This window comes from Rhineura floridana, chromosome 9 (assembly GCF_030035675.1).
Source record: "Rhineura floridana isolate rRhiFlo1 chromosome 9, rRhiFlo1.hap2, whole genome shotgun sequence".
Taxonomy (NCBI): domain Eukaryota; kingdom Metazoa; phylum Chordata; class Lepidosauria; order Squamata; family Rhineuridae; genus Rhineura; species Rhineura floridana.
The window spans coordinates 6734135-6759966 of record NC_084488.1 but is presented as its reverse complement, the minus strand read 5'-3'; the positions used below and the strand labels follow the sequence as shown (position 1 = coordinate 6759966).

Genomic DNA, 25832 nt, shown 5'->3' with positions numbered 1-25832 from the left:
AAGACTCCTTCCAGCATTTTGATTTGCAAATTTTAATGTATAAAAATTCAGAGATCCAGAGGTTAATACAAAATCTTAAAGTGATGCCAATGAATTCAAATACTAAAAGAACAAGTTGAAGTGACTATCCATGCAAGTGTGTAGGATAAAGATCTCAAAGCATGAATATTTCTCTTATTTGAACTCTTACCTATTACGAACTAGTGAAGCAACATAAATCCATACCGAAAGAATGTTTTTAGCATATGCATGAACATACACAGCTAATGCAAACTCTATATTTGGAACATCAATGCTGTGAACTCCAGTACTGTATACAGCCTCTACTAAAGGTGCAACTTCTGAAAATGCCATGTGGATAGGAAATCCTGACACCTGCAAGAAAGAAAGAAAAATGTGTAAAAACTTTCTAAAGTCAGTTCCCAAGTAGCATAACTGGAGGGAGGACCATTATGAGATTATGCAGTGAATAGCATGCTTAAATTCTCATGTGGACTTAGCCCTCAGCTCAGTAGTGATCCTATATGTACCCATTCATTATACTGGAGAAAATAACATCAAAATTCATTCCTAGAGGCAAAAAAGTACCTACACCGTAGTTTAATGGTTTAGTGGGTAGCTTTTTAAAAACCATGTAGTTTGGTTTCAGCTTTAGCTGCTAACTTTAAAAGGTGATTCAGGAGATACTTATGCTGCACTTCATTTAGATTAACATCAATTTACCTATAATGCCACCTCTAAACTCAGGTGACCCCTGAGAAAATGAAATAGATGTTATTCCTCGCAAAGGAATGATGCCATGTGTATCCTGCAGCCTTTTTCACTAAGGCAAGTTGAACCTCTTGCATCAAACTTAGGAAGGTGTTGACGCAACTGCATGACCTGCTGATGACCATACTTCCCTGCCCAAGAGAAAGCAGAGTGTTTCTCTTGGCTGTGGAGTGTGGGTCTGGCAGCTGGCTTTCTTTGACTGAAGCAGTCACTGTTGTCTACCGTTACTGCTGTGGCCACAGTAGCTCAATAGGAGGGAGCACTATTTCCCCCATCTCCATTTGCACCTCTTGTGCTACTGAGCAATTGACCTGAAACAGGTAGAATGATGCTCAGTAGCAGGCCTAGTGGCAGCAGGGGAGGGAATTGAGCTACACAGTGCATAAGCTTGCTTGCTTGCCCACATGGTAGCAATGATTATCCAGCACCCCAAGTGGTTGCTGGCCTGGACAGCAAAGGGCAGTGTTGGAAAGGGGAGTGGGACACTAGTAGAAAACTCCTTGCAACACCTGCCCAAGTGCTTATTGAAGGAGCAAGGCTCAGAACCAGTAGCAGGTAAAGTGGGCTAAGAAATGGAGGAGTGTGAGAGACTGGGGAAAGAGGAAAAAGCGGGACAATGGAGTAATGAGTGTGAGATCTGAGAAGCACATTCCCCTGCTTTATCCCAAGCAACACAATTATGTGGGCTGTCCTTGCTTAGGTACAAAACAAGTGTTGTGTGTATTCCTGTCCCACATCACTAGCTCCTGCTGGCAAGAAATGAGCAACATACTGATGCTGAATCACATAGCAAAAACCCGCAAACATGCTGGAGAAGGGAACTTGGCGCAGGGAGGCCATGTTTATCAGCATTCCCACGGTCTGCATAACAACTGCTTCAAAATGCTCCATCTGGCAGGGACTCCAAACATGGTGCCTATGGCACCCACACAGACCTTATCAGGGCCCCCCCAAGGTTCTTTAATCCCACCTATGCTAGATTATAAAATTGTAATGGCTACCCAATTTGAGTTTATCTTCACTCTTCCCTGGATGCGGTATTAAGTCCTCTACCATTCTGATTGACCCAGCAGACTTGGAAAAGGAGAGAGAGCATCTTTATTTGGATACTACAATCAAGAAGGAATATAGGAGTCTGAGGAGGAGATAGCAAGAAGTGGTTCTGCCTGAGCCTTGGCACAAGAAGAGAGAAAGGGCAAAAGATTGCCTTCCCTGAAATGGGTAGCTTGCCTAGGAGCAAAAAACTGCAAATTATAAAGGGGTGGTTACCTTTGCCTGGTATTGGGCAAGTTACTTGCATCTCAGCCTCATCAGTTTACAATATATGTAAAATTTGAAATATTGAAGGCATCCACAATACACGCTCGAAATTCCAAATGTGCCCATGACACCCAAAACGTTGGGGAACCCTGCTCTATGCACTGATCTGCATAGTAGGAACAGAACACAATCTGAGTTCATTTCAGGTTCTATTTTTACTCTCTCCACACAATAAAGAGCAGCACTTTTAATGCTTTGTGGGGTGCAGGGTTTAAGTGTGTGTGATCAAATTTAGAATAGCAACAGCTCTGGTCATAGAATCATAGAATAGTAGAGTTGGAAGGAGCTTATAAGGCCATCAAGTCCAACCCCCCCTGCTCAATCCAGGAATCCAAATCAAAGCATTCCAGACAGATGGCTGTCCAGCTGCCTCTTGAATGCCTCCAGTGTCGGAGAGCCCACTACCTCTCTAGGTAATTGGTTCCATTGTCGTATGGCTCTAACAGGAAGTTTTCCTGATGTCCAGTAGAAATCTGACTTTCTGCAACTTGAGCCCATTATTCCGTGTCCTGCACTCGAGACGATCAAGAAGAGATCCCAGCCCTCCTCTGTGTGACAGCCTTTCATGTACTGGAAGAGTGCTATCATATCTCCCCTCAGTCTTCTCCAGGCTAAACATGCCCAGTTGTTTCAGTCACTCCTCATTGGACTTTGTTTCCAGTCCCCTCATCATCCTTGTTGCCCTCCTCAGAACCTGTTCCAGTTTGTCTGCATCCTTCTTGATGTGCGGAGACCAGAACTGGACACAGTATTCAAGATGAGGCCTAACCAGTGCTGAATAAAGGGGAACTAATACATCATGCGATTTGGAAACTATACTTCTGTTAATGCAGCCTGATTATAGCATTTGCCTTTTTTGCAGCCACATCATGCTGTTGGCTCATATTCAGCTTTTTTGTTGCTTTTAGCATCCCTTGCTAACCTCAGCTTATTCTCAGTTTTAACCTTCCTGACACCATCCCTGCAGTTCCATGATACCTGTCTGTACTATGAAAAAACTATCTGGGCCCCAAAGTCCTTGAGTCTCCTTCCCAGAGCTTCAAAGTCTGATGTGATTTCTTCATAGCTTCGTTTGGCAGTATCATTTGTTCCAACATGGATGAGGAGAAAGGGATACCTGTTGGTGGGCTTGATGAGTGATGGCAACCCTTCTGCACATCTGTAATATGTCATCCTGGTTGACAGCATACCTGATGAGTCCATAGAACTTCTTGGCATACTTGGGTTTCGATCCCACGTAGTAGGGGGGTCTCCCACTACTAGTATTCATCTCTTCTGGTTGTGGGGCATGGTTTCATTTCCCCTGCTTGATTGAGCTTCAGCCTCTTGCTTGTTGTTGCAAGGGGTCCCTGTATGTAGATATTACTGTAAATATGGTAAGTGCAGATTTTGTAGGGTAAATGTGGTAAGTAGAGTGAGTGAGAGGGGGGAGTACATGGGCTAGAATGCTACAGAATGTTGTATTGTGATTGGCTGAGCGTTTGAGTGGCTGAAGGTATGAATGAGAGGATGACAGTTGAGAAAGAGTTCTGTTGGTTGAGTCGGTTGGTTGGTTGTTGTGGGTTGGAGTTGGTTGTGGGTTGGATTATATTTGGCTGGTATTAAGGCATATTATGACTGGAAACATAAAGAGTGACACTATATGAAACCATATGCTTGTTAAATATACCTAAAGTAATCTTGTTATTTCCTGGTGTTTATAAATAAATATTTTCTTGGTTTACCAAAGGCCTGATCCTTGGCTGGGGCTTTCACCAGAGAGGTGGGCGGGGTATTTACCAAGGCAGAGAAACAGTATCAAATGGTGGCAGCAGTGAAGAGATAGTGTATCATCAAGTATCCAGGGCAACCCAGGGCTGTATGCTTTATAGGCACAAAGATACAGGGGGGTTGTGGCCTGCAAGTGCACCCAGACACAAAGTAACAATAAGCCAGAAGGAGACTAAGGCAAAATCTCATAGCAATATTGTGAAATAGGGTGTGGCTGGTGGTGCTGCCTAGCAGTGAGATCTTGTGAGATCTGTGCCAGAGCCGGTGAGAGAACAAATAAAAACCAGGATCCTGACTAGAGGGACCTGACAGGAGGTGGGCTGAGGTGGGATCCTGACAGTCTGCTGTAATTCTTCCACTACAGGCTGTCCTCCAGTCTCATCCTCGAGTGGTTGAAAGCGGTTCCATAGTTCCACTGGTGAAGGGTGTCTTCTAGCTCTTCTGCTCCTAACTGTCACCCTTTTCCACGGAGTTTCCTCCACTTCGTTGCTCTTCTCCAAAGCAGCCTCCTCTTCTGCTACCACATGCTGTTGCTCTTCCACCTCCACTTCTCTTTGCTGCTGTTGTTATATTTATTTATTTATTTATTAGGCTTATATCCCGCCCAACTAGCGATAGCTCTCTGGGCGGTGAACAGCAAAAAAGTACAATAAATACAGTAAGAAAAATAATACAGTGCAAAAATCCAATTAAGTTATAATAAGTTAAAAAGTACAGTTAAAATGCTTTGGGAAAGAGGAAGAGGATCCATTCTTACTCTCTCGCCCTGGGAGCCCTGCTGTCTGCGTTGTGCTGACATTGTTGGTCATACTGCTTTGGGGCTCCTAGATGGCCAGGTTGCTCCCCTTGCTGCAGTTGTCAGATCCTTGGTTGTCAGACCCTTGGCCACTTGTTGGCGCTTCTTTGAATCCTGACTGCCATTTTCTGTACAACATGATCCCAGCAATTGCAGCTGCTCCCAGCAGGATGGCCCCCAGAACACACCCAATAACGGGTGCTATGTTGGAGGCAGGCTCCTCCCAGGCCACATCCAGAGGCTCCTTTAGGCCATCATGCTCCACATGACACTGATAAAGGTCCCTGTCCTTTGGGTTGATCTGGATGCCAACCAAGGCATGGTAAGTCCCGTCTGAGCTGGGGGCGACGAGGCCACGGAAGGTGCCCTCCTCCCAGACCTCCCCGTCCTTCCTCCAGTTAGCATCGATCTCCTTGGGGTAGAAGCCGTGGGCTCGGCAGACGAGGGTCTCCATGCCATCTGAGTGCGCCTGGCATGTCACCTTCACCACTGGTGGCTCTGTCCTCTGCAGAACCTCCTTCCTGTAGTGCAGGTAACCCTCCAGCCACTCAATTCATTCCTCCTCCAGGGAGGCCTTCCAGTGCTGGGTAAAAGCCCTGTCTCTATCCCACGACCTCTTGGTCACTTGGGCCTCCGGCTGGGCCGCCGTCCAGGTGAGGGTCTCCTTGTCGAGGCTGAGGAAGTCCCTCCCGTTGTAGCTGTGCTGGATATACCCTCCTCTGCGCCCCTCTGGGCCCACCTCACAGCCGTACATGGTCTGCCAGGTGTGAATCCCTCAGGCTCAGGGAAGAGACAGTCGCAGAGCCCAAGAACATGGCAGTCATGGAAAGATTGTTCCAGTGTTCTCTCTAGGAACTCTTCATCTTCTCTTATAGTCCTCAGTGTGGCCACCCACCGTTCCAGGCCTCTCACTTTTTCTTCCAACAGTGCCACGAGCTTGCACTTGTTGCACATGTATGCCATGTTGTTCTCAGGCAAGACAACAAACATGGCACACACCTTGCAGGTCACAACCACTGGAGTATCCTTCCTGTTCATTCTCTCTTCTACCTTTTGTTTCTAACTACTTGTTTTGGAGTGGCCTGTGCTTTCTCCTGTCCTACTTCAGGGTAAACTTGGGAGTCCCACTGGTATGCGGTGCGCTGTGGACCAACTGGGACAGCTCCCTCTGCTCTGCTCAGTTAGGAGTCAGGAAGCAGAATGAGAGTCCCAGCACACACAGCTGCTGCTGGTTGCCCTCAGCAGTTCTCAGGCCACGCCCTTCAGCCAATATCAGGCCACACCCCTTCCACTCAAGCTGCTATGGAGCCCTTCAGAGCACACAGCTTCATGGCCCTCTTAGCCTTTTTCCTTTCCTCGGTACAGCTCCTTTGTCAAACTCCTGTTTGCTCTCTCTCTTCGTTGACACCCTCTTTCAAAAAGATGAAAAATTACATGAAAGGCTATTAACAATGATGGCCTTGAGGAAAGTCTCAAGAGGTTGGGAGATGTCACTGGGTTGTTGGTTTTATTTTAATTTTTAAAAAACCCTATGGGAGGTGAGATAGCTGTCTTTCTCCACCTCTTAGAACTCAGCCTATCCAATGAAACTCGTCATAGCAAGCAAGAGTTGTAGAAGGAAAGCGCTACACAGAATTAATCACTAAATTGTGAAACCACAAGGTGTGGTGCTGGTAACTAGCTAAGATAACCGTTAAAAAATAGACAAAATCCTTTATCATCTAACCTCCATACCAGCTATAACTGTTAGATGAAAACCAAGTAAAGAGCAAGAATAGCTCTGAGAAACAGGTAAATAACGGGATGCTCTGCCTGGGAGCTTCCAAAGGCACCAACCCAGTTGGTATTGGAAACAGAATGCTTGACTGGGTAGACCTTGGGTCACAGCCAGCAGGGAAATTCTTAAGTTTTACTTTTACAAAGCCTGGCTGTAACCAAGTGGCCCTTCATGCTTGAAGCTCAAGGTTATAAGGTAAACCAGACAAACTTGATTTTAAAAAGTCAGCCACTCTTGGTGGTACATTTGAAATAAAAATTATTGCACAAGTCAAATGAAGCCACGGTTTACTTAGGTTTACTTAGGCAAGCAAGAATGGATAGGTTTCATCATGCATGTGGATAAGCCGAATGCACACATTACATCCTGCAGGGGTGAACACTTGCCTTTTGAAATGGATTTCTAATCCCACTGTTAATTCAGTGGTGCATAACAGTCATATTATGAAACTTCTCCATTTCCCCAGGGGGAGGAATTCTGTACAGTACCCTGTAATCTCCCAGTTGCTTCTGCAATTCTGTCTGATGGTCATCCTCTACATCTTTGCCCAGATTCTTTTCCAGAAGAGGCAAGAAGTGCCGAAGGGTAGTGGTACAGTATCTGTTCCAACGTGTCAAGTGTCTTGGCCTCCATTCCATGATCTTCTCTTTCAATATCTTCTCAAGTCTGCATTAAAAAAAAATTAAAAAGTTGTATTTGAAATTTTACTGGTCCAGTGCAACTCTAGTTTCACAAGTTACCAAACATCTGTGCGAGATTTGGTTTGACTTCTAGAAGATTGACTTCTGCTTATAGAAGTGTAGGGTTTACAAAAGAGCAGTAGAGATCTTTTGAATTCTATAATTACAGCCAGTTTTGAAATGCCACAGGCATTCCATGTTCCAATAATCACTCCACAGCACACTTATATAAGGAACTGAGGTGATAAACCTGTTTCGCAAGCATCGCTTCAGACTAGGGAAGGAGTAAGGTATACATAATTGAATGTTCCTTTATAGTAAAATAGTCTGCACCTAAAAAATCTAGGTGTTTGCGGCCTATTGCTGAAATAAAACACAAACACCATTCATTGGGTTAAATCATGGGCCACTTTATTAAAACGGAATCAATTAGAATAATGAACCTGCAGAGGGGAAATCAAGTGCGGGAGCATCACTGACTGACCCCACTTGTATGACAGATGGTGAATCAGGTAGACTTTGCCCACTGCCACTTTGGGCACTATACGGGGGGGGCACTGAGAGAGCAGAGGTAGGGGATGATGGGAAGGGGCCAATAACCCTGCCCAACTGTATGTCTTCATCAATTGTCCCCTGGACCAGTGCGTCCATAGGATCCGGAAAACCGCATAATAAAGAAAAACAACATCATAAAATGAGTCTCCCCATAACTGGGCAGTCTGCAAGCAAGGTCCATAGCCCTCGAGCGTAGCTGAGAAGGGACACTTTTTCCGAGCAGCCTCTGCTGGGGGCTGCTTCCCACTCTTTTGAGGGGCCCTGGCCCCACATATCCTTCTGGCTTGTTGTTGTGCCTTTAATAGCAGGTTCGTATTCAGCAGTTATTAGATGGCATGGAGTTAAGCAATGTCATCTTCTAATGTCTGCAGATCAAATGACTCTTAAAAGCACAGGACTAGAGGCCTGTAAAAAAGGTGGGCACCTTATCTACAGACCAGTTTGTAAACTAGCTAAAGAGAAGATGCAAGCAAATGTGCAGACTGCACGTGATTAATTCCATTATGTTTAAATAATTTACTCAGAGAAATATGACTTGGACCAATTCTATGCATACTTACTTATGAGAAAATCCCCGAGTGTATCGTTACTTCTTCCCCTGGAAGGGTGCATGTGATTGCACACATACAGCAGAATCCTATGTGTGTTTACTCAGAATATCACAGATTAAATGAAACTATTTCTATTGCATTCTCTTTATACATGCAAAGGAAAGTATAACATGGAAGGTTACCACAAGCTTGACAGTGAAAAAGAGGGGATGAATTCCCTTTGCATTTTGGAGTTGAGGTAGTTTTGGAGGTGAGGTTGCAGCACTAACTGGGGTCCCTACTGGCTCCTGCCACCTCCTTTCTGTCTCCAGCTGCCCCCCACCCTCCTCAAAAGGCCTCTGCTCTTGTAATTACATTGCATTGCTCCAATCCAAATGGCCGCTACGTTATGACAGAGCATCTTTCTAGGTTATTCTGCAAAAGAAGTGGCGGCCACAGGCAGCAGGAGGGTGAAATTTAAAAGAGGATTAAATTTAAAAGAGGATTAGACAAATTCATGGAGGACAGGGCTATCAATGGCTACTAGCCATGATGGCTGTGCTCTGCCACCCTAGTCAATATGCTTCTGAAGACCAGTTGCCGGAAGCCTCAGGAGGGGAGAGTGTTCTTGCAGTCGGGTCCTGCTTGCGGGCTTCCCCCAGGCACCTGGTTGGCCACCGTGAGAACAGGATGCCGGACTAGATGGGCCACTGGCCTGATCCAGCAGGCTCTTCTTATGTTCTTAACCCATGGCTGCTAAGCTCTGGAGGAAACCAGGTTAGGGAAGGCTGACTTATAATCATAAGATCACCTAGCTTTTCATTTTCATAAACTGTTGTGGTACCTCAGTTTGGTTCTTCAGCTGAATCCCATTTTAAACAGTATTGTCACACATTGTATCACATTGATTCACTATTCTGTGCAGTGAGGGCCCAAAACTTTTTGCTGCCTAAAGACAAGCCCAAATGGCACTCCCTCCTTCCCTCCACATACATACATTACAGCCAACACTGATATCCCACCCTTCTGTTGGATTTTCAGTTCTCAGGGAAGTGAACATCAGGGATTAAAATAATTATATATATCCCACAGGAATTAAATGATTGACAACAAAAATAAGCAGCTGTTTTTTAAACAAAAACAAAAACACTCAACTAAATTGTACTGAATGGTTTTGATGTTCAAACAGAAATCAACCACCTGAATTTCCCACTATCCAGGGATCTGCAGTTCTGACTCATTTAAACTTCAGATGCATTTTCCATCTCCACTGCATATTAACATATCCTCCTGCTAGGATACTTTGAAAAACATGGATTAAATGCTAGCTTGCTCTTTATAGTTCCATGGGTAGATCGAGATAATGAAGCAGCTGCCTTTTTATGAACAGCCACAGAGAATCAACAGGACTAATCAAGTAGTTTGGGGACCAAAATCTTTATTAACCTCATTGCCATGCTTGAAATTCTCACTGATGCACAGGATGGTGCTTTCAAGATAAACCAAGAAGCCAACCAAGTAATTAAAAAGAAGCTGGTAAAGGTCCCTGGCTGGCACTCATTGCATGATTAACAATCAAACAACAAAGCACTAATTTAGATCTTATTTTACCGAGTGCAAGGGCTGAAAAAGACTTCTTGATGGCAACTGGGAAGAATAGCATAAGCAGGCTGATCCTTTCTATGCTACTTAGAAGTAATTCTCACCGTATTCAGTGGGCCTTATTTTTTCTCTAAGTGTGCTTAGGAATGCAACCATAAATCTTCCTTACACCACCTCGCCATGGCTGAAAGTCCTCCCGCGCCTCGCCGCCGCCGGAAGTCCTCATGTGTCTCGTCGCAGCCGCAAGGCCGGCGCACCAAAGGCCCCGCCGCGGCCGGAAGGCCTCCCGCGCCGGGAGGCTCCCCGCACCACGCAGCAGCTGCCGCCAAAATTCAAAGGAGGGCGGGAGGCTGGTGGAGTGGCCTTAAATGGCCTTCAGCCACCCCGCCTCCTTCCTGTGTGTCACGATGGCGCGCCGGCGCGCCGCGTGCACACATGCCCACCCGATGGCGGCCTGGGCTTCGGCTGTGGCCGCAAACACGCCCCTTTGCCCAGAAGTACCAGGCACGGAACGGGATTGGGAAAAAAGTTCTAGGCTAGTCTGACATAGTGGTTTTCTCTTTGCAGGTAATCTTTTATACAGAGGAGCATTCAATCATGTAAGATTCCCACCTACCGTATGAAGGGGTATGGGCCAGACACAGGTTTACTATCTTTGCTGCTGTTTATGAGAACCAAGCCAAGAAGTTAAGGAATCTCATATGCAGAGAGGCTTAAGCAAATACTACCTAAGAAAGTAGTCCAGGTCACTAGAATTTTCCATATATCCCTTTATAAAGTTACAACTTTTACTTAATTGAAATGAGAAAAAGTTATGAACCAAAGAATTTCATTATCAGAACTGTCTAGCATTCCACAGCCAATCAGAACTGACATCTGATATACATTAGTTAAAAGAAGTTACAAAACACATGCAGCAGACATGGTTACCTGTTCTGTAGTTCAACTGCAGCCGTCTTGTCTGCACGTTGATAGAACAGTTCATCAGGCTAACAAAATAAAAAGGGCTAAGATATAATTTGGCATTTATGTAATATGAAATATGCAATATCACTTTTAAAAATGAATTACACTAGTTAATGTATAACTGTACTTCTGTTTCCCCCCACCCCCAAAGGCCTGCAGAATCATATCTATGGTAGGTGACTTAACATGCACATATGATAAGAAAACTGATATTAAAATTATGTTGACTGAGTGAATTTGATGCTCTACTGTCTTGTCTTTTTAATGAACATAATACAGGAAGAGAGCATTCTTGTTTTAGCATTTAATGAATGCAGCAATCTCGCCAGATTGAGCCCAGACCCAGTTATATATATTGTTGCACACTCCCCTCTTGCCGGTGGTAAGAAATTCCAGAGTCAGTGCTACACATTTGAGCTTCCCTTGGATAAGCGGCCACTAACCCTTGCAATGGAAGCAGAGCATAGTGGAGCCAAACAGACAGGCACTCTTACAGCAAGCACCTAAATCTGCTAATCTACACTAAAACCCCAGAGAGAGTCCTGCATCCAGATATGTATTATCTTCAGGCAACTCACAGTTTTGTCTCTCCGATTCTCACTACAAACTAAAAGCTTGGCTTCAAACTGTTTCTCTAATCCCCTGGATGGTGTTACCTTCCCAAATTCTGATGGATATTACATTCCAAACTTCAAAGAGGGATTCCTAACTATCAGGAGAACTTCTCTTGTCATGAGCTCCCATTGATTAAACATCAAATGACTACTTTGGGCAATTAGCAGGCCATCAGTCTAACAACCACAAAAATATATAGTCACTATCTGCAACAATATGTATTTAGTAAGAAGTGGGCAATGTGTGTATGGTAGCTTTAAGTTTTGCTCTGGCTACTTAACAAAGATCCCACACTCCAAAATATTACCTCAGCACCTTGTGGCAAAATTGTCTCAATGCAAATCTAGACTTAAGCATCATTATCGCGGCCATATCTAGATCATGTTCACATGTGAAAATCTTTGTATTGTTAGACAGCCACATTCTTTAGAGTGGAGAAAACAAACATGTAAAGTTTGTTTAAATCTTTGATAAAAGACATGCCTTATGCCTTTTGCTACTGTTTAACTGGTGTTTCAAATTCATCCATGTACTGTAGTAAGAATTCTTCAATCTTATTTGAAAGATTGAGATTTTCCTTCCTTACAAATGAGGTAGGAATGAAGTCCTAACTGTATCTTGTTTGAGAGAGAGTACAAACCACATACAAACGTTTTTAGCAAGCAAAGGTTATAATTGCATTTCTTAAGATGGTAAAATAAGTTTTACCTCCCATTTAATTTCAGTTCTTTCACCACTCTGTCCCATATTCTCTCCCTTAAGGTGGTCAAAACAATTTCAGATGTAGGCTGCAAATATTCTTTTTATGCTACAGTAAGTCTGAATAAAAGCCCTAATACCTGCACACTGGAAAGACCAGGAAATGGTAAACTTCTTGAAAAAAACGGTTTCCAGAATTTGGATTTACTGACATCAAAATTTATTCTGAGTGGGGAATCATATTGTTGAATATTGAACCAAACCTAAAAGAGAACAACTTTGTTAATTACTATCTACATCTTACCTGCCAATCAATGCTAATTCTGTACTCTGAGTTGGATCCAAAGAGTTCCTTAGGTTCCTGGAAGAGCCTTGCATGAACTCAATGGAATTTTTTCATTCTCTCTTTATACAGCCGACCCCATGCCATATCATAAAATGCTTTTTATAACTCTCGACTTCAAAAGCAGTTTGCCACGTGGGATGGGGGTTTGCAATGGGAGGGGGACGCAAGTTTCAAGAGCTTAAGATTCACAGAGTTAGTTCCTGAGTTATTTGGATCCTGACCTATACCTTTACAGCATACATTTTCCATTTCATCACAGTATTAAAAAGAGGCATAGTGCTATCTCCGTTTTTGCATATAGGTAAAAACGTGTAGTACTCTTCTGGGGAGTGCATCTCGGCACAGAGTGCTGAAGCGGGAGCCAAGAGATGCAATCCCAATCTGAAGTAACTAGTGATAACTGGCCATGCTTTACACAGAAGTCAGGCCTCTCAAATGCAGCTCTCCAGAAGAACAGATACTTTTGTTCACTATTATACGAATACAAATATTGTTCTGTGGAATATGCATATTTTCCTCTCTTTTATTTAACACACAAGTATCTGTTGTATTCTGCTAATATGAGAGCTAAAGTAAAGAAAAGCAGTAATTTAAAAACAATATTGCAATCTGTGACAATAGCCTGGACGGAATTCATCAGGAGACTTTAGTTTCTGCTTTGATGTTGCTCACCAGAACATTATTTGCACCACCCTGCCAGAGTGAAGAAAAGGTGGGGGGAGCAGTGCTTCTAGGATGGTGGTATATACAATCTTTGTGCCCATCATAGCTACAAAGTGAGAGGGAAGTAGAGGAGGAAGCGATACGGGGCTCTGCTAGTGTAAACAGAGTTTCCACAGGATTGATTGGCTTGCTGGCTCTTGCAGGATTTGCATCCAGAATATGCTGAAGCAGGAATATCCAGGAAACAAAAGATTAAGGAGAAAGATCACTAGACTACATGCATTGCATGCAGAAGGACACAGGTTCAGTTCTTGACATCTCCAGTTAAAGCAGGGGTAGGGAACCACTTTTTGCCAACCTTCCATGGGCCGGTGGGCGGGGGTTACCACTTGTCAATCACCTGATGTCATATGACATCAGGGGCAGATCTGATCCCTGATTAAAGGAGTGTGGCTTGCATTCAGTGCCAAATTAAACAGCACCAAATGCAAGCCACCCCACCCTGCATGCGCCTGATTGTTCTCTTTCAGCCACAGCTTCCATTTGGTGCTTTTTAAATTTGGCGCCAAAAGCAAGATGTGGTACTTTTAGCAGGGACTGCTTCCACTTGGGAGCTCCCAACAGGAAGTCCCGGGTGGATCCAGTCCCTGTGGAAGATTGTGGAGCTTGTATTTGGCATCAAACAGTGCCAAACGCAAGCCAGGGCTGAAAATGAACAATCGGGAGCCCATTCTAATGTACTCAATTGTTCCATTGAAACTATGGCTTTACTTGACCCACACCTGACATCAAATGAGTGCGGCCTAGCCAAAAAGAGCCTTATGGGCCAAACTGGGAGGCCTGGTGGGCTGGTTTGGCCTATGGTCCTGCGGTTCCCCACCACCAAGATAACAAATGGAACTCAGATAACAGCAGGGCTGACAAAGACCAGTGCCTGTGAGTCCACAGAGCACCTGCCAGTTAGTCAGCAATCCTGACCTAAATGGATCAATGGTCTGACTCGATATAAGGCAGCTTCATATGTTCATAAGATAAATGACAGATATAGAGTTGTGAATTACTTACATTGTCACAGGAAATTAAGCAGCCTACACTTTGCAAGGGGCAGAAAACGTCATACTGTCCATAACAACAGCCACAACTAGGATTCCAGATCACATACTGATTTTGTTCCCAAGTTAGCACATATGCTGTTGGTCCCTGGAAAAAGAATTCAAGTTCTTTGAAACTGGGCTTTCACAATGCAGAAAAGATTTATATTTTACATGCATTTTTCCCCACAGTAAGCTCACAGTGATGGGCCATATGAACTTCAACCCATTTTCTCTGCAGTAGCCTCTGTGAAGGCTATTAAGCACACTGTGGGTTACATCTGTATTCCATGGCCTACATAAATACTATTCTAGCTAAACCAATTTCCAAATCTGCTCAATGAAGAACACTTTATAACCAGAAACCTTGCATATTTTATTGCCAACAGAAGTTGGTCCATTTTACCTATTTTGTATCCAATCATTTTGAATTAATTAATTCCATCCAATACCAAGATTAGAATTATCCATTTGTCCACAGGCCAGCATCTTCACTCTCCTTCGGCAGGCACTGGTACATTTTGCATAGAGTAAATCTAACAGATTCCATAATGTATGGATTTATGTTAAGAGGTTTCAGGTATTTATTTATTTTGCTTTAGTAGGCCCCATGCTGAATCACAAACTGCATATTAAGATTTGAGTAGTTTTAATTTCAGGTGCGGACAGCTTACAAGATTGCTGTTGTAGTATAATGGCTCTTAGCTACAGACCAAGAATTCCCTGTTTTGAGTATTTCCTCTTGCTCACAAGATGGCTTTAGGCAAGCCACCCTCTCTTAGCCTCAGCACACACATACATCTATATGAAATATCAGGAAGATAATACTGACTTCTTGTATGGGTCTGTTTAACAACTATAACAAGGTAATAGATGTGAGGTGATTTGAACACTTGAAAGCACTGCATATGTATCTTCAAATCTGGCTATAAATACACAGTCTGTGGAGGAAGGTAGCCAGTACCTAGAGCTAATCACAACACAATCAATTTTCCATGTTTCTTCAGTACCAGATTTGTCCATCAACAGTGTTCAAACTGGAAAGGATCTAAGACCCAATTCTTCACTTAATGAAGAACAAGGAACTTTTATTTACTGTTGATATGGGGCAGATCTAAATGTACCCATAGTATTAGTGCTCAAGCTGTTTTACAACAGCTCTCATTGCACACAACTATTGGCTCTAAATGGAAAAGTGTGTCTCCTGTGTAAAACAGTGGTGGGAAACCTGTGGTCCTATAGATAGTGCCGGACTAAAAACTCCCATTGTCCCTGACCATTGGCCATACCAGGTGGAACTGAAAGGAGTTGAAGCCCATTAACATCTGGAGGGCTGCTGGTTTTCCTGGTGTAAAGAGATGAATCTAGCTACTTCAGTATAACCTGGGCCAGCATTATGAAGCAGGTGGGAACATGCATCCAAAGGCATATCTAGTTCAGCTGTGTGCATTCAGGGAACTCTTATTCTGCATCCTTGCACATACTGTACCCTGGTACAACCAGATAATCAATCCATACAAGACTATTTCATTCAATCTGAAGAGTACAGCAATGTAGCCACTAGTCCTTTATTGAGAATAATATCAAAACTGGAGTTTTTGTCATATCATGCCTTTGGCTTGCAAAGTCATTTTAAAATTTTGACTACAATATAAAATCTGATCATTATTTGTGACACAATTATTCATAGTATATACTGCATTCTCAGGCATGAGGAAATAAATGATTTACCTCAGGAATAGCATTTCCAATGAGAAGCCAGGCCTTTTTGCCAAGAGCAAGAAAATAATTGCATAAGAGCACAGCATGTTCTTCTTCATCTCCAGCCAAAAGATCAAGGAATTGCTAACAAATGTAAGCAAAAAAGTTGTATTACCAGTACTGTTAATGCTCCTAGTTTATCTGCACTGCACGGAAGTCTTTCCCCCATAAAGTATAGCCATGTTTGTCTGGAAATATGTTTATGCCCCCAAAGATTTTGGCTCAATATAAACTAGAGTTAAAGTAGCTGAATTGTGATTTTACGTGACAAACCATCACTTCAAACTCCGGAGGTTGCTACACTATGGAAGGAGGTCTAATCTCTAATTTCAATCTGAACAGTTTGATTTATGAACTAAGAAAGACAGAATCTTCTTAAGAAATAAACATTTTTCTTCCTCTAGCAATTAGCCTTATGCTAAATGCCAAGATGAAGAACAATATTTACTTATTAAGAAGATTTATACCCCATCTTTCTAGTTCATTAATTAACCAACCACTCAAAACAAATTAGACAAGTAGCTCAAAACTATGATGTCCCCCTTTTACTGTTATTTTGGCACAGTATCTAAACTGAGCCTTTATAATATGCACGCAACTTTCCTGTCTCCTAAAACTCTAATTTATGTAGCGGTGCAATGTAAAAACAGTCTGGATATATTCTCTCAGATATTCTGTGGGGGAAAAGGTCACCTGCAGTTCTGATACGGAATTTCACCATAATGGCAGGATTTTGGATTTATACATATTTAGAATCTGGCTTATATCCAAAGTAGGGCAAAGTCTCTCATTCCATTAGTATAAGGATTTACACTTGCACAGTGAAACTCTCCCTTCCTCCTCCCATGCCCCCCAAGTCTGTTCTGGGTGTTTTCCCAACCCTCTGGAGCAGATTGGAAGAGCATGTGGAGAAGACGGAATTTCAATGAGCTCAAAAATGTCAACTCCACTTAGTTTAAAATTTAATTATTAGTTTTTCCTTCCAAAATGTTGATTCTTGTAAGAATGATATTTTGTTCTATTCTGAGACTTTACTGATTTATTTATTCATTAGATTTATATCCCGCCCTCCCTCCCAGTTGGAGCCTAGGGTGGCTACAACTGATGGAGAGAATAAATTTGTAGACGTTAATAGACGTGAAGAACTCTACTCATATGGAAATTCCTAATCCAATGTTCATCATCCCACACTGCCATGACAAAGTTTTCCCACCGGCCAGAGTCTGCTGGGTACATCCACCAGCGTCTTTCTACAGCGCCAAGTTCAAGTGATTTGAGGGACACAAGATTTCTCACTGAGGGGACAGTAATCCTTTGCCGTCTCCTCAAGAAATGTTTCCTCACATAAAGAAGAATCAAATGTCTCCATTTCTGCCTCTGCCACTGTCTCCTCGGGTGAAGTAATATGTTTTGGACTGTTTTTTAAAAACACAATAATCAAAGCCTGAAGATACAGTTGAATAAATTGAATGAGAACTATAAAATCCATTTTAAGCACAACCACAGGGAACTACAGGTATATCGGAATACACAGCATAATTTGTTTTTAAAAGCCCATGCTAATGAAGGAACTACAGTGTGCATGTGTATAATGGGTGAGGGACAAAAAAAACAACTGTTCATTACAGCCGTGTGAATGACATTTGCGAGAAATGCTGGTATATCGGCTAAAAAAGCTACTGTTCCTTAAGGCAAATTTTAGAAATCGGGAAAGAAGCGCTACTTTTTTAATCCATTAAAGGAATGCAATCAGCCTCATGTGTGAAAGCAGCCTAGGCCTTTAACTTACATCTGATGTACTCCATAAGTCACAGATTCCAGCAAATGATACACTGTCAGGTAAGAAAGGAATCAAGGCAACATAGTGGGCCACCAGCTCCTATACAAAATGAAGTAGAGAACATTCCTGTCAGTCTGGTGCTGAAGCTGCTGCCGCCACCACTGCCAATAAAAACCAGAAGCCAAATGACTTTAGCACAGCAACCACTAAACTCTTATATACACACACACTCGCTTCTTGGATTGCAAGATTCTTCACGCTCTTTCCTGACCTACCACTTGGCATCACTAAAAAATCTTTATTTATCCCATAAGAAATACTTACAGAAGTTTCTTTGGGATTGTCCACATGAACCTGCAGGAGCTCCTCTGGTGGGTTTAGAGGTTTGATGTATCTAGTAATGAAGACAGTTTTTCCATTGATGTCAATTACCGTCGTCAGGCATTGGCGGCTTGGAAACTTCAGTGCACATTCAGCTTGATATCTCTCAGCTGCTTGGAGAAGTTTTTCATCTTCTTGGGTGTCAAACTACAAAAAATAAGTAATGCACGTGATTTTCCCTGTTAATGCCCCCCCCAATCATTAATAAGGGTACAAATATGTACTCCTTTCAAGCACAAGAAGATGAGAACACACTGTGATTTGGTATGTTGTCCTGACAGAACTTCTATGGTTTTGCATGCAATTTTCATGTCTGAAAATTTCAAATTATTTATTACATTTATATCCCACCATTCCTCCAAGGTAGTGTGCACAGTTCTCCCATCGCTATTTGATCCTCATAACTCTGTGATAGCAGGATGTACAGTATAACCACACATAATCAAAGCACTGTAAAACCCAATTGGTACTGGTGTTAGATGGTCAGGAATAAAACGATAGATACTTAGTGAGCATTTTATTCTAGATAAAGCATTGCTACCTCCCATGCATCCTTTGGACTGCGAACGGCAGGAAATGCAAATATAGCACTCAAGATTCAATACTGAATATCTGGCCAGACATTTAACAAGACACTGAACTGAACCTAGAAACCAATGGAACCAGTACAAAGCCCTAAACACAGGTGTAATGTCTTCTCTTGGACCAGTTCTTGATCACTTGGCCACTACATTCTGGATCATTTGAAGTGCTCCATGTAGAATGAATTACAGTAATCAAATCTCAATGTGACCAAGACATGTATCATGGTGGCCAAAATTTTCTTCTTCCCCATTTTATCACTTCTTTTATTCCCTCTTTTATACATCTTCTTTACTCTATCTGCCCACTATTCCTCTTTACTCCACTATTCCATTCAATATGTCATGTACTCGTTCTCATCTCTCATTAACTTCACTTTTCTCTTTTGATTCACCTCTTTCTACCCTCTTTCTCCAATCGCCTTCCCTAGAAACAGGGTTTCATTTGAGCCAGGATTTCCCAGAGCACAGTTCCAATATCAATTTCAGTGTCTGGGCTCAGTTCTGGACAATATGAAATAACAGTAATGAGGGGCTGGGGGCATACACAGTATGGTTTTCTCTCTCCATTGAATCATCACAACCAGCAACCACATTGTGGAGAAATGGCTCCTATTAGAGGCTACAGTTTGATGTTATGTTGGAGCTCCAGAGCCTCTCAATTAAGGGCTACCTGACAGCAATGCTTGGGGGGGGGGACAAAGGAGGGGCCAGAATGTACTTAAAAGAATATGATTCACTCAGATCTCCAGATCTCCCTTCCTTCTAGCTGACTCCTAACTTTTGCAGAAATGCTTGCACCGTTGGTTTAAAAGGATTTTCTTACAGATTATTATTTTTAGAACAGCAGCTAAACAAACACTATATTAATGTGCAAGTTTTATATGATGAGGCAACACATGCTAATTTAAAAAACAGTGAAAAGATAAGGCAACACAAGCATGAAACAATCCTAATTGATCACCACCATTTTTAAAAAAAGTATGTGTGATCATTTTGTACCTTAAGCATTTCATTCATCTACACAGATTCAGGAAGGTAAGCAAAAAAAGAGACAAAGGTAAGAACAACGTAACATAACATGCAATAAAATGAAAGACTACATAAGTTAAACAGCTAAGAAAATACAGGCACATATCCAATTATTTTGCTTTTGTAAAAAACTTAGAAGTAATACTATGGGAGGAAAGGTGCAGAATATCAGGGAAAGTGCTGCACTGGGGGACACAGTTGTAGTAAGAGAAAAACCTGCCCTCCACCTCAAAGTGGGTGACCCAACCCTCACTCATAGAGCTCCTCCAGGAGAGTGTCATGTAATATATAAGCCCTCTGTCCTGACCATCCTTCCATCTTAATGATGGCCATGTTAGCAGCAATAGCAATGACTTCATGTTCTTCATGGTCCTCATGCTATCACACACACACATGGATTGTGCCTGCATAAACTACAGGGAAGAACATCTGGAAATTTCTAAAAAGTATTTAGATAGAGTTGTCACATCAAAAGTACCAGTGCAAAAAAAGAAAAAGCTATTCATCACCCCACTTCAATTCTATTCTCATCTTACCAATTTAAGGCACAGGAAATAGCTGATCTGTGAAATTTTCTTACCTGAGTTGCAGTTTTCTCTTTCTCTGACTTATTTGTTACATACTCTGATAGCACTGTCTAGCTAACATTTTGATACTGACGGTCTTTAATATTTAAACTGAAATTTCTCTTCTAGCTTTTACTTTTTAAAAGATTGGTAGATTTTTGCTGCAACTCCAGAGTACATGGTACATTCTTTCCTTTCTAACTCTTAAGAGCTTGAATTCTGTCCTGAAGAAAACTAGCTAACATTGTTTCTGAAAGAGAATGAATGAAGGTCAGTGAAATTGTAAGGTCTCGTAAAATCCTAAGATGCAAGTGCAGGCTTTGGTTTAGAAATGCTAAGCCTGCGATAATAAATTTAGTCAAATACATTTTAAAATGTGCAGTTATGAAACTTTAAATGCAATTGAACTATATAACATCAAAATTAAAATACTATAGACTATATACTATTCCCAATTGCATACAGGGAAACAAACCAGAAGAACAGTTTCTTGGAACGTTACGTTTCTTTAGAAATACACACCAAATGTCTTCTAAACAAATACCACAGGTTGCCCTGCCCAATGTTTCTGCATCTGTCTCCTAATATATCCTTGCCTTTTATCTTTGCATAAGTCTCAAGCTCACCTAAAATGACCATCTGCCCAAATCTCCCTTATGCCTAGAATTTTCTCCAAATACATCTACCTCCAAACACATCTTCCTTCAAATCCCTTCTCAAAACCCATCCTTTCTGTAAAGACTTGGGCATAGCCCTTTTGTCTTCAATCCAAGCCATCAGTATATGTAACTACATTCTGCTTTCTTCATCCCATATTAGCTTAGCTTTTCGTATCCTCCCTTGGTTGATTTTCACATTGTAAAGATTTAGATTGTAAGCTCATTGGAGCAAGGGCCTTTACTTTTCGCTAACATTACTTTGTAAAGTGCCACATATGTTATTATGCATGCATGCAAATGAACAGCCAGAGATGTTCATACAGATACTCCCTCAAATACTATATGCCGCCAGACCTCTGTAAACAGAGGAAGGGAGGAAATATAAACTACCTTGCCCTGCAGGGGTTACCTTATACAGTGGTCCGCTGTCTTAATTCAGACACAGATGATGGCAGCAGACAACCACAGTTGAAAGCCTTAAAGGAACAGCATTACCAGAACTACGAAAGTTGCTATTAATTTTTGCACACAACAGGACTGCCACAATTACTGTAATGTATTTAGTTAATCAAGTTATTATATTTATTCCGAGGAATTGTGGATTCTTAATGAAAGCTGAGAAGTTGGCTGCACACAAATAGCTACAGCCTTTAGTCAAAACTAATCAAAAGGTATAACGTTCAGTGCAATTAAAAACCAAAGGATTCCTACCTTTCCATATTTGTTCTTATGTATACTTACATTCTATTAAAATAAATGTAAACACATTTGTTCAGAAAACAAGTACAACAGCAGAAATTCATTGAAACAGTTATTGCTCCCACCATTTTTGATCAAACTCATCTGTTGAGTGGTAAGTGAACCACCCCATAGATTTTTAAATCCTGCTCAGAAATAAAAGTTGAAGGGATTTACCTTTTCCCGAATGGATTCTCCAGGAATAAGCTGAGGTTCAATAGTAATAAACAGTGATAGATATGATCCTTCACTCAGGTTTCGAATGGAATCAAAGCCTCTTTCAATTCCCAGATTTTTTCCCTTACTGTACCCAAGAAGAACTGGAGGAATATCTACCTTAAATGTACCATCAATCTAGAAGTACAAAACAGAACCAAAAACACCATGTATTTATCAATATGCAGTTAAGCATTAATAGCTAAGAATGGAAACTATATTATTTTGTTAATAAAAAGGATGCCTTATTTTCCTGTTTTTATTCATTGCATGAGGCTCAAAACCCGTAGTGCTCTTCTGCCTATTCCCGTTTACTTACTCTTGTTTGAAAATATACTGTTGTAAATGGAATCCGAACAGATCCAAGCCAGTGTTTCTCAACACGAGTGTGAACTCCGCCACTTTCTCTTTCACGATCATCCTAAGAAAAAGTCACAAAACTCCTGACAAATATTTGCAGACAGAACATGCCATTTTATCTTAGTGAGCAAATTCCTTAAAACTGATCCATAAACAGTACTTGACACCACTCAGGCTGGCCTATATAACAAGAACAGGGAATAATAACTGGTTGAGAATAATGAGGCACTTTTATTCATATGGGCTGGCAATGTGAGAAAGCATATCAATACTTGGATACAGTTGTTTTTTTTAAATGAGAAAAATAAAAAAACGGTATTGTTTTGTCCCCAGTGTTGGCATTGCTAAGCATTTGGGAGGAAGCAAACGGTGGGGGTTTCAAAGGCTTTTGATTGGCTTCATGTTGACAGCTGCCAAGATGGAGATTGCAAAGAAAAGGAAAAAGGCTGATCATTTAACAAAAGAAAACTGGATCATCTGCCTCTGGCATATTGCAGTGGCTGAAAAATTGACTTACAAATTGCAAGTAGCAAAGGGAAAATTGTCCGCATTGGACGTTTCTGAGGTAAGCAACATGTTTATAGTTTGTGTTAGAGCGCATAGGCCCCAACAGCAATGATAGAGACATTCCTCAGGCTCTGGGACAAGGATTAGAATGGGGGACAGAACTGTTGCAAAACTGGGAAACCCTATCTCTCACATTTGGTTTGCAGGAATTATTAATGCTGGATATTTTATTTGTACTTGGCTATATTGATACATATAGTGCCATTATACTGTTTTTTAATTTTATTTTTAAATGCAATGGGGGGGGAAGAACACACCTCATTTCCATGTCTTTCTCCTTTCTCAAGATGGCTACTTTGCATTATTACTCTACTTGACTTGGGAATAGTATTTTCTTCCCATGCAAACCTGGTAATTATGCACATAAAGATACAAGCTGACACTGCTTGCCAGTATGTGTTTGCAAAATAGAGGGAATGGTCCACATGAGCATACTTCCCTAGAAAACCTCAAGGGCTTGATTTATAAGCACTCTGAGCAACACAGTAGCTGACATTTCCCTCATTACTCCCAGAGCGCTTCAGTAGCGCACAGAAAAGCAACACTTGCCTATATGGGTAAGGAGGCATCAGCAGGAATTAGAGGACCATCTTCTTTCACAAGAACTTGACCACCTTCAGGAGGTGCTCCTATTTCACAGGTTCACTGAGTAGCGGCTAGAAAAATGTCCTTTTCTGTGGTGGTGCCTAAATTATAGCTCGCTTGCTCTAGACAGGTTCACTTGGCAACATCCTTATAAACCATCTTTTAGGTTGCAGCTAACCCCATCCTGCGTAATGCTCTTAATAATATCTGAGATTCTTAATAGTAAAATGTCTTAAGGAGAAACATATCTTTTTTATGTATTGGTCTGCTGTAAGTATCTTTGCTGTTTTACTATTGTGAGCTACCCCATAATGTAGAGGTAAATTTTGAAGTGCAGGAGAATCATGATACCTGAACTGCTTGCAAGAAATAGGGACCCATTCAAAGAAAAGGAAAGAAGTTCCAGCCTCTGCCTATTTTTTTCATTCTGACTTCTGCTATGCTAAATCTGTCACACACAAAAATGCAAAAGTTTTGTTATCACCTCATTCACTTACCTGAGCAAACAGGACCCATTTATCTCACCTCCTGCTCTGAAAAAAGACATGGAGCTATGCTTCCCTGCATTCCCCCGCCACTTACACCACTAGAGCTGCCTTGAGACTGCATGGCAGTGAAAGGTAAGAGGCAGATAAGCAAGCAAACAAATAAAAACTAAGACAAGTAGGTAACTGGGACAATTGCTGGGTGTTACTGTGTATGACAGCTAGCTCAGAAATTGTTTCTCCTCTGGCCTGGGTGTCTCCTATGGAAGCAACTGAGAACAAGGTTGGGTTCACATGCACCCTGATACCTTAGGGAGAAGTTAACATCTGAAGTAAAATAAGCAAAAGGATTTCCTGGTCCCCTAGTGTGTTTTCTCCACAGGGAGGAAGGAACATGTAAGATCTCCTGGCAGAGATCTACAAATAACATCCAAAGAAGCCCATACTGTGTCTACAACACCTTTAATAGAATTAGACATGCATTTGGTATCTATAAATTCATAGTAACTATAACCTAGAGCAAAATATTTGAAAGTACTCCAAATCTATCTGTGGAAATGCAGAGGCATAAGGCAAGTTCCATGACTATATCACAGTGACCATTAGTGCCACAGGTCAGTTCCTATGAACATGCCTAAATTGTGCTGAATATGATAACTGCATTCATTCAGCAAACAGAGAAAAAAAAACAACAGGAAGAATAGTTGTGCCCCTCCCAAATCCCCTCCCCTCCACCCCCCAAATAAGTGTAGCAGAAAGAAATCTCATATGTTCACCAGCCTACAGAATGCAAGGGTTATGTAACTTCATCAGATAATATCTATATTATGTATGCAAATATTGTTGAACTGTTATGGTGGGACTGCACTGGACTTAGAATCTAATGCTTGTCTACCAAGACGAGCCACAATATGTAGACCTGGTTTGCGAAAACTGCTCCCTCATTTTGGCCCAGCCCTAACCTTCCCCACTTCTGCCATAGACCAGTGCTTGGCAGTTCAGCATGCTAGGCCACAACATACAAAACCTAATCTAGGTTGTGTGCAAGGAGGCAGCTGATGAATCCTGGGGGGATTCTGGAGGCTTTTCACCTTGGGGATTCACTAAGGCCAACATCTTTGGTTCCCATGACCTGGCTCTTTGCACATTGATCTCCTAATGTACACAGTCAATATAATTCTTCAGATGCTTTGCTCACCTCTAGGACATCATATAGTACTTCGTCAAAAATGTTAATGAAGATATCATCCTTCATTGACTGCAGGCTGGTGGAGCTGTAGTCACCATTAGGAGCTCTACAACAATTTTTTTTAAAATGAGAGAAATATCCAAAGCAAACTTTTATACAATTTGCAATCATACATAAAAAATTCCAGTTCATGAGCATCTTTGTTTTCCTCTGCCATCTCTTCAGTTCAGTTCATTTATTTGGTCTACAGACCATAAACATCAAATATGGTTATCAAGGCAACCAGAACAAAAAAAAATAATAAAAAATATATGCACATAAATGCTGCCTTTTAAAATGAGAGCAACAGAATCCTTAAACAATCAGAAATAGTTAAAAATATAGACAATCTACTCAGAACTCATCTTGTAACCTAGTTTTCATGGCTACAGCAAGGCACCTTCTGTGATCTTAGGGTTGGAATCTGCCATTAAAACTGAGATATAAAACTCATTTGAGTTCTCCCACTGTACGTCCCCAAGTTTGTTTACTTTCTATTTATTTTAACAATTTATATATTGCTTAGTACCTATGCAGTGTACAAGTAAATAAAAAGTTAAAACTTTAAAATCAGAATTAAGTTAAAACTCAGTTCAGATAAAATGGGATCTTATATTCCTATAAAAATTCCAATACAGGAGAACATGGACTAATGTTTTGACTTAGCTGCTTTTGCAAGGACAAACTCAGATGCCCAGGTAACCCATTAAAT

The 25832-nt window shown here is 41.6% G+C and overlaps 1 protein-coding gene and 1 pseudogene across 2 annotated transcripts in view; both read right to left on the bottom strand.

Annotated features, from left to right (window-relative positions):
* Window positions 1–60: 60 nt before the first annotated feature.
* CC2D2A (coiled-coil and C2 domain containing 2A) overlaps window positions 61–25832 on the bottom strand; it is an 81704-nt gene continuing 55932 nt past the window's right edge. For both annotated transcript variants that reach the window (XM_061584502.1, XM_061584503.1), the window contains 11 exons: window positions 25091–25187; window positions 22215–22316; window positions 21857–22033; window positions 18047–18250; window positions 17732–17821; window positions 15913–16026; window positions 14156–14290; window positions 12222–12344; window positions 10732–10790; window positions 6923–7100; window positions 61–375 (listed from right to left, as the gene is read on the bottom strand). In XM_061584502.1, coding sequence (XP_061440486.1) covers window positions 187–375; window positions 6923–7100; window positions 10732–10790; window positions 12222–12344; window positions 14156–14290; window positions 15913–16026; window positions 17732–17821; window positions 18047–18250; window positions 21857–22033; window positions 22215–22316; window positions 25091–25187 — 1468 coding nt within the window. In that variant the 3' untranslated portion in view covers window positions 61–186. The remainder of the gene's footprint in view (window positions 376–6922; window positions 7101–10731; window positions 10791–12221; window positions 12345–14155; window positions 14291–15912; window positions 16027–17731; window positions 17822–18046; window positions 18251–21856; window positions 22034–22214; window positions 22317–25090; window positions 25188–25832) is intronic.
* LOC133364234 (class I histocompatibility antigen, F10 alpha chain-like) lies at window positions 4671–5463 on the bottom strand (annotated as a pseudogene).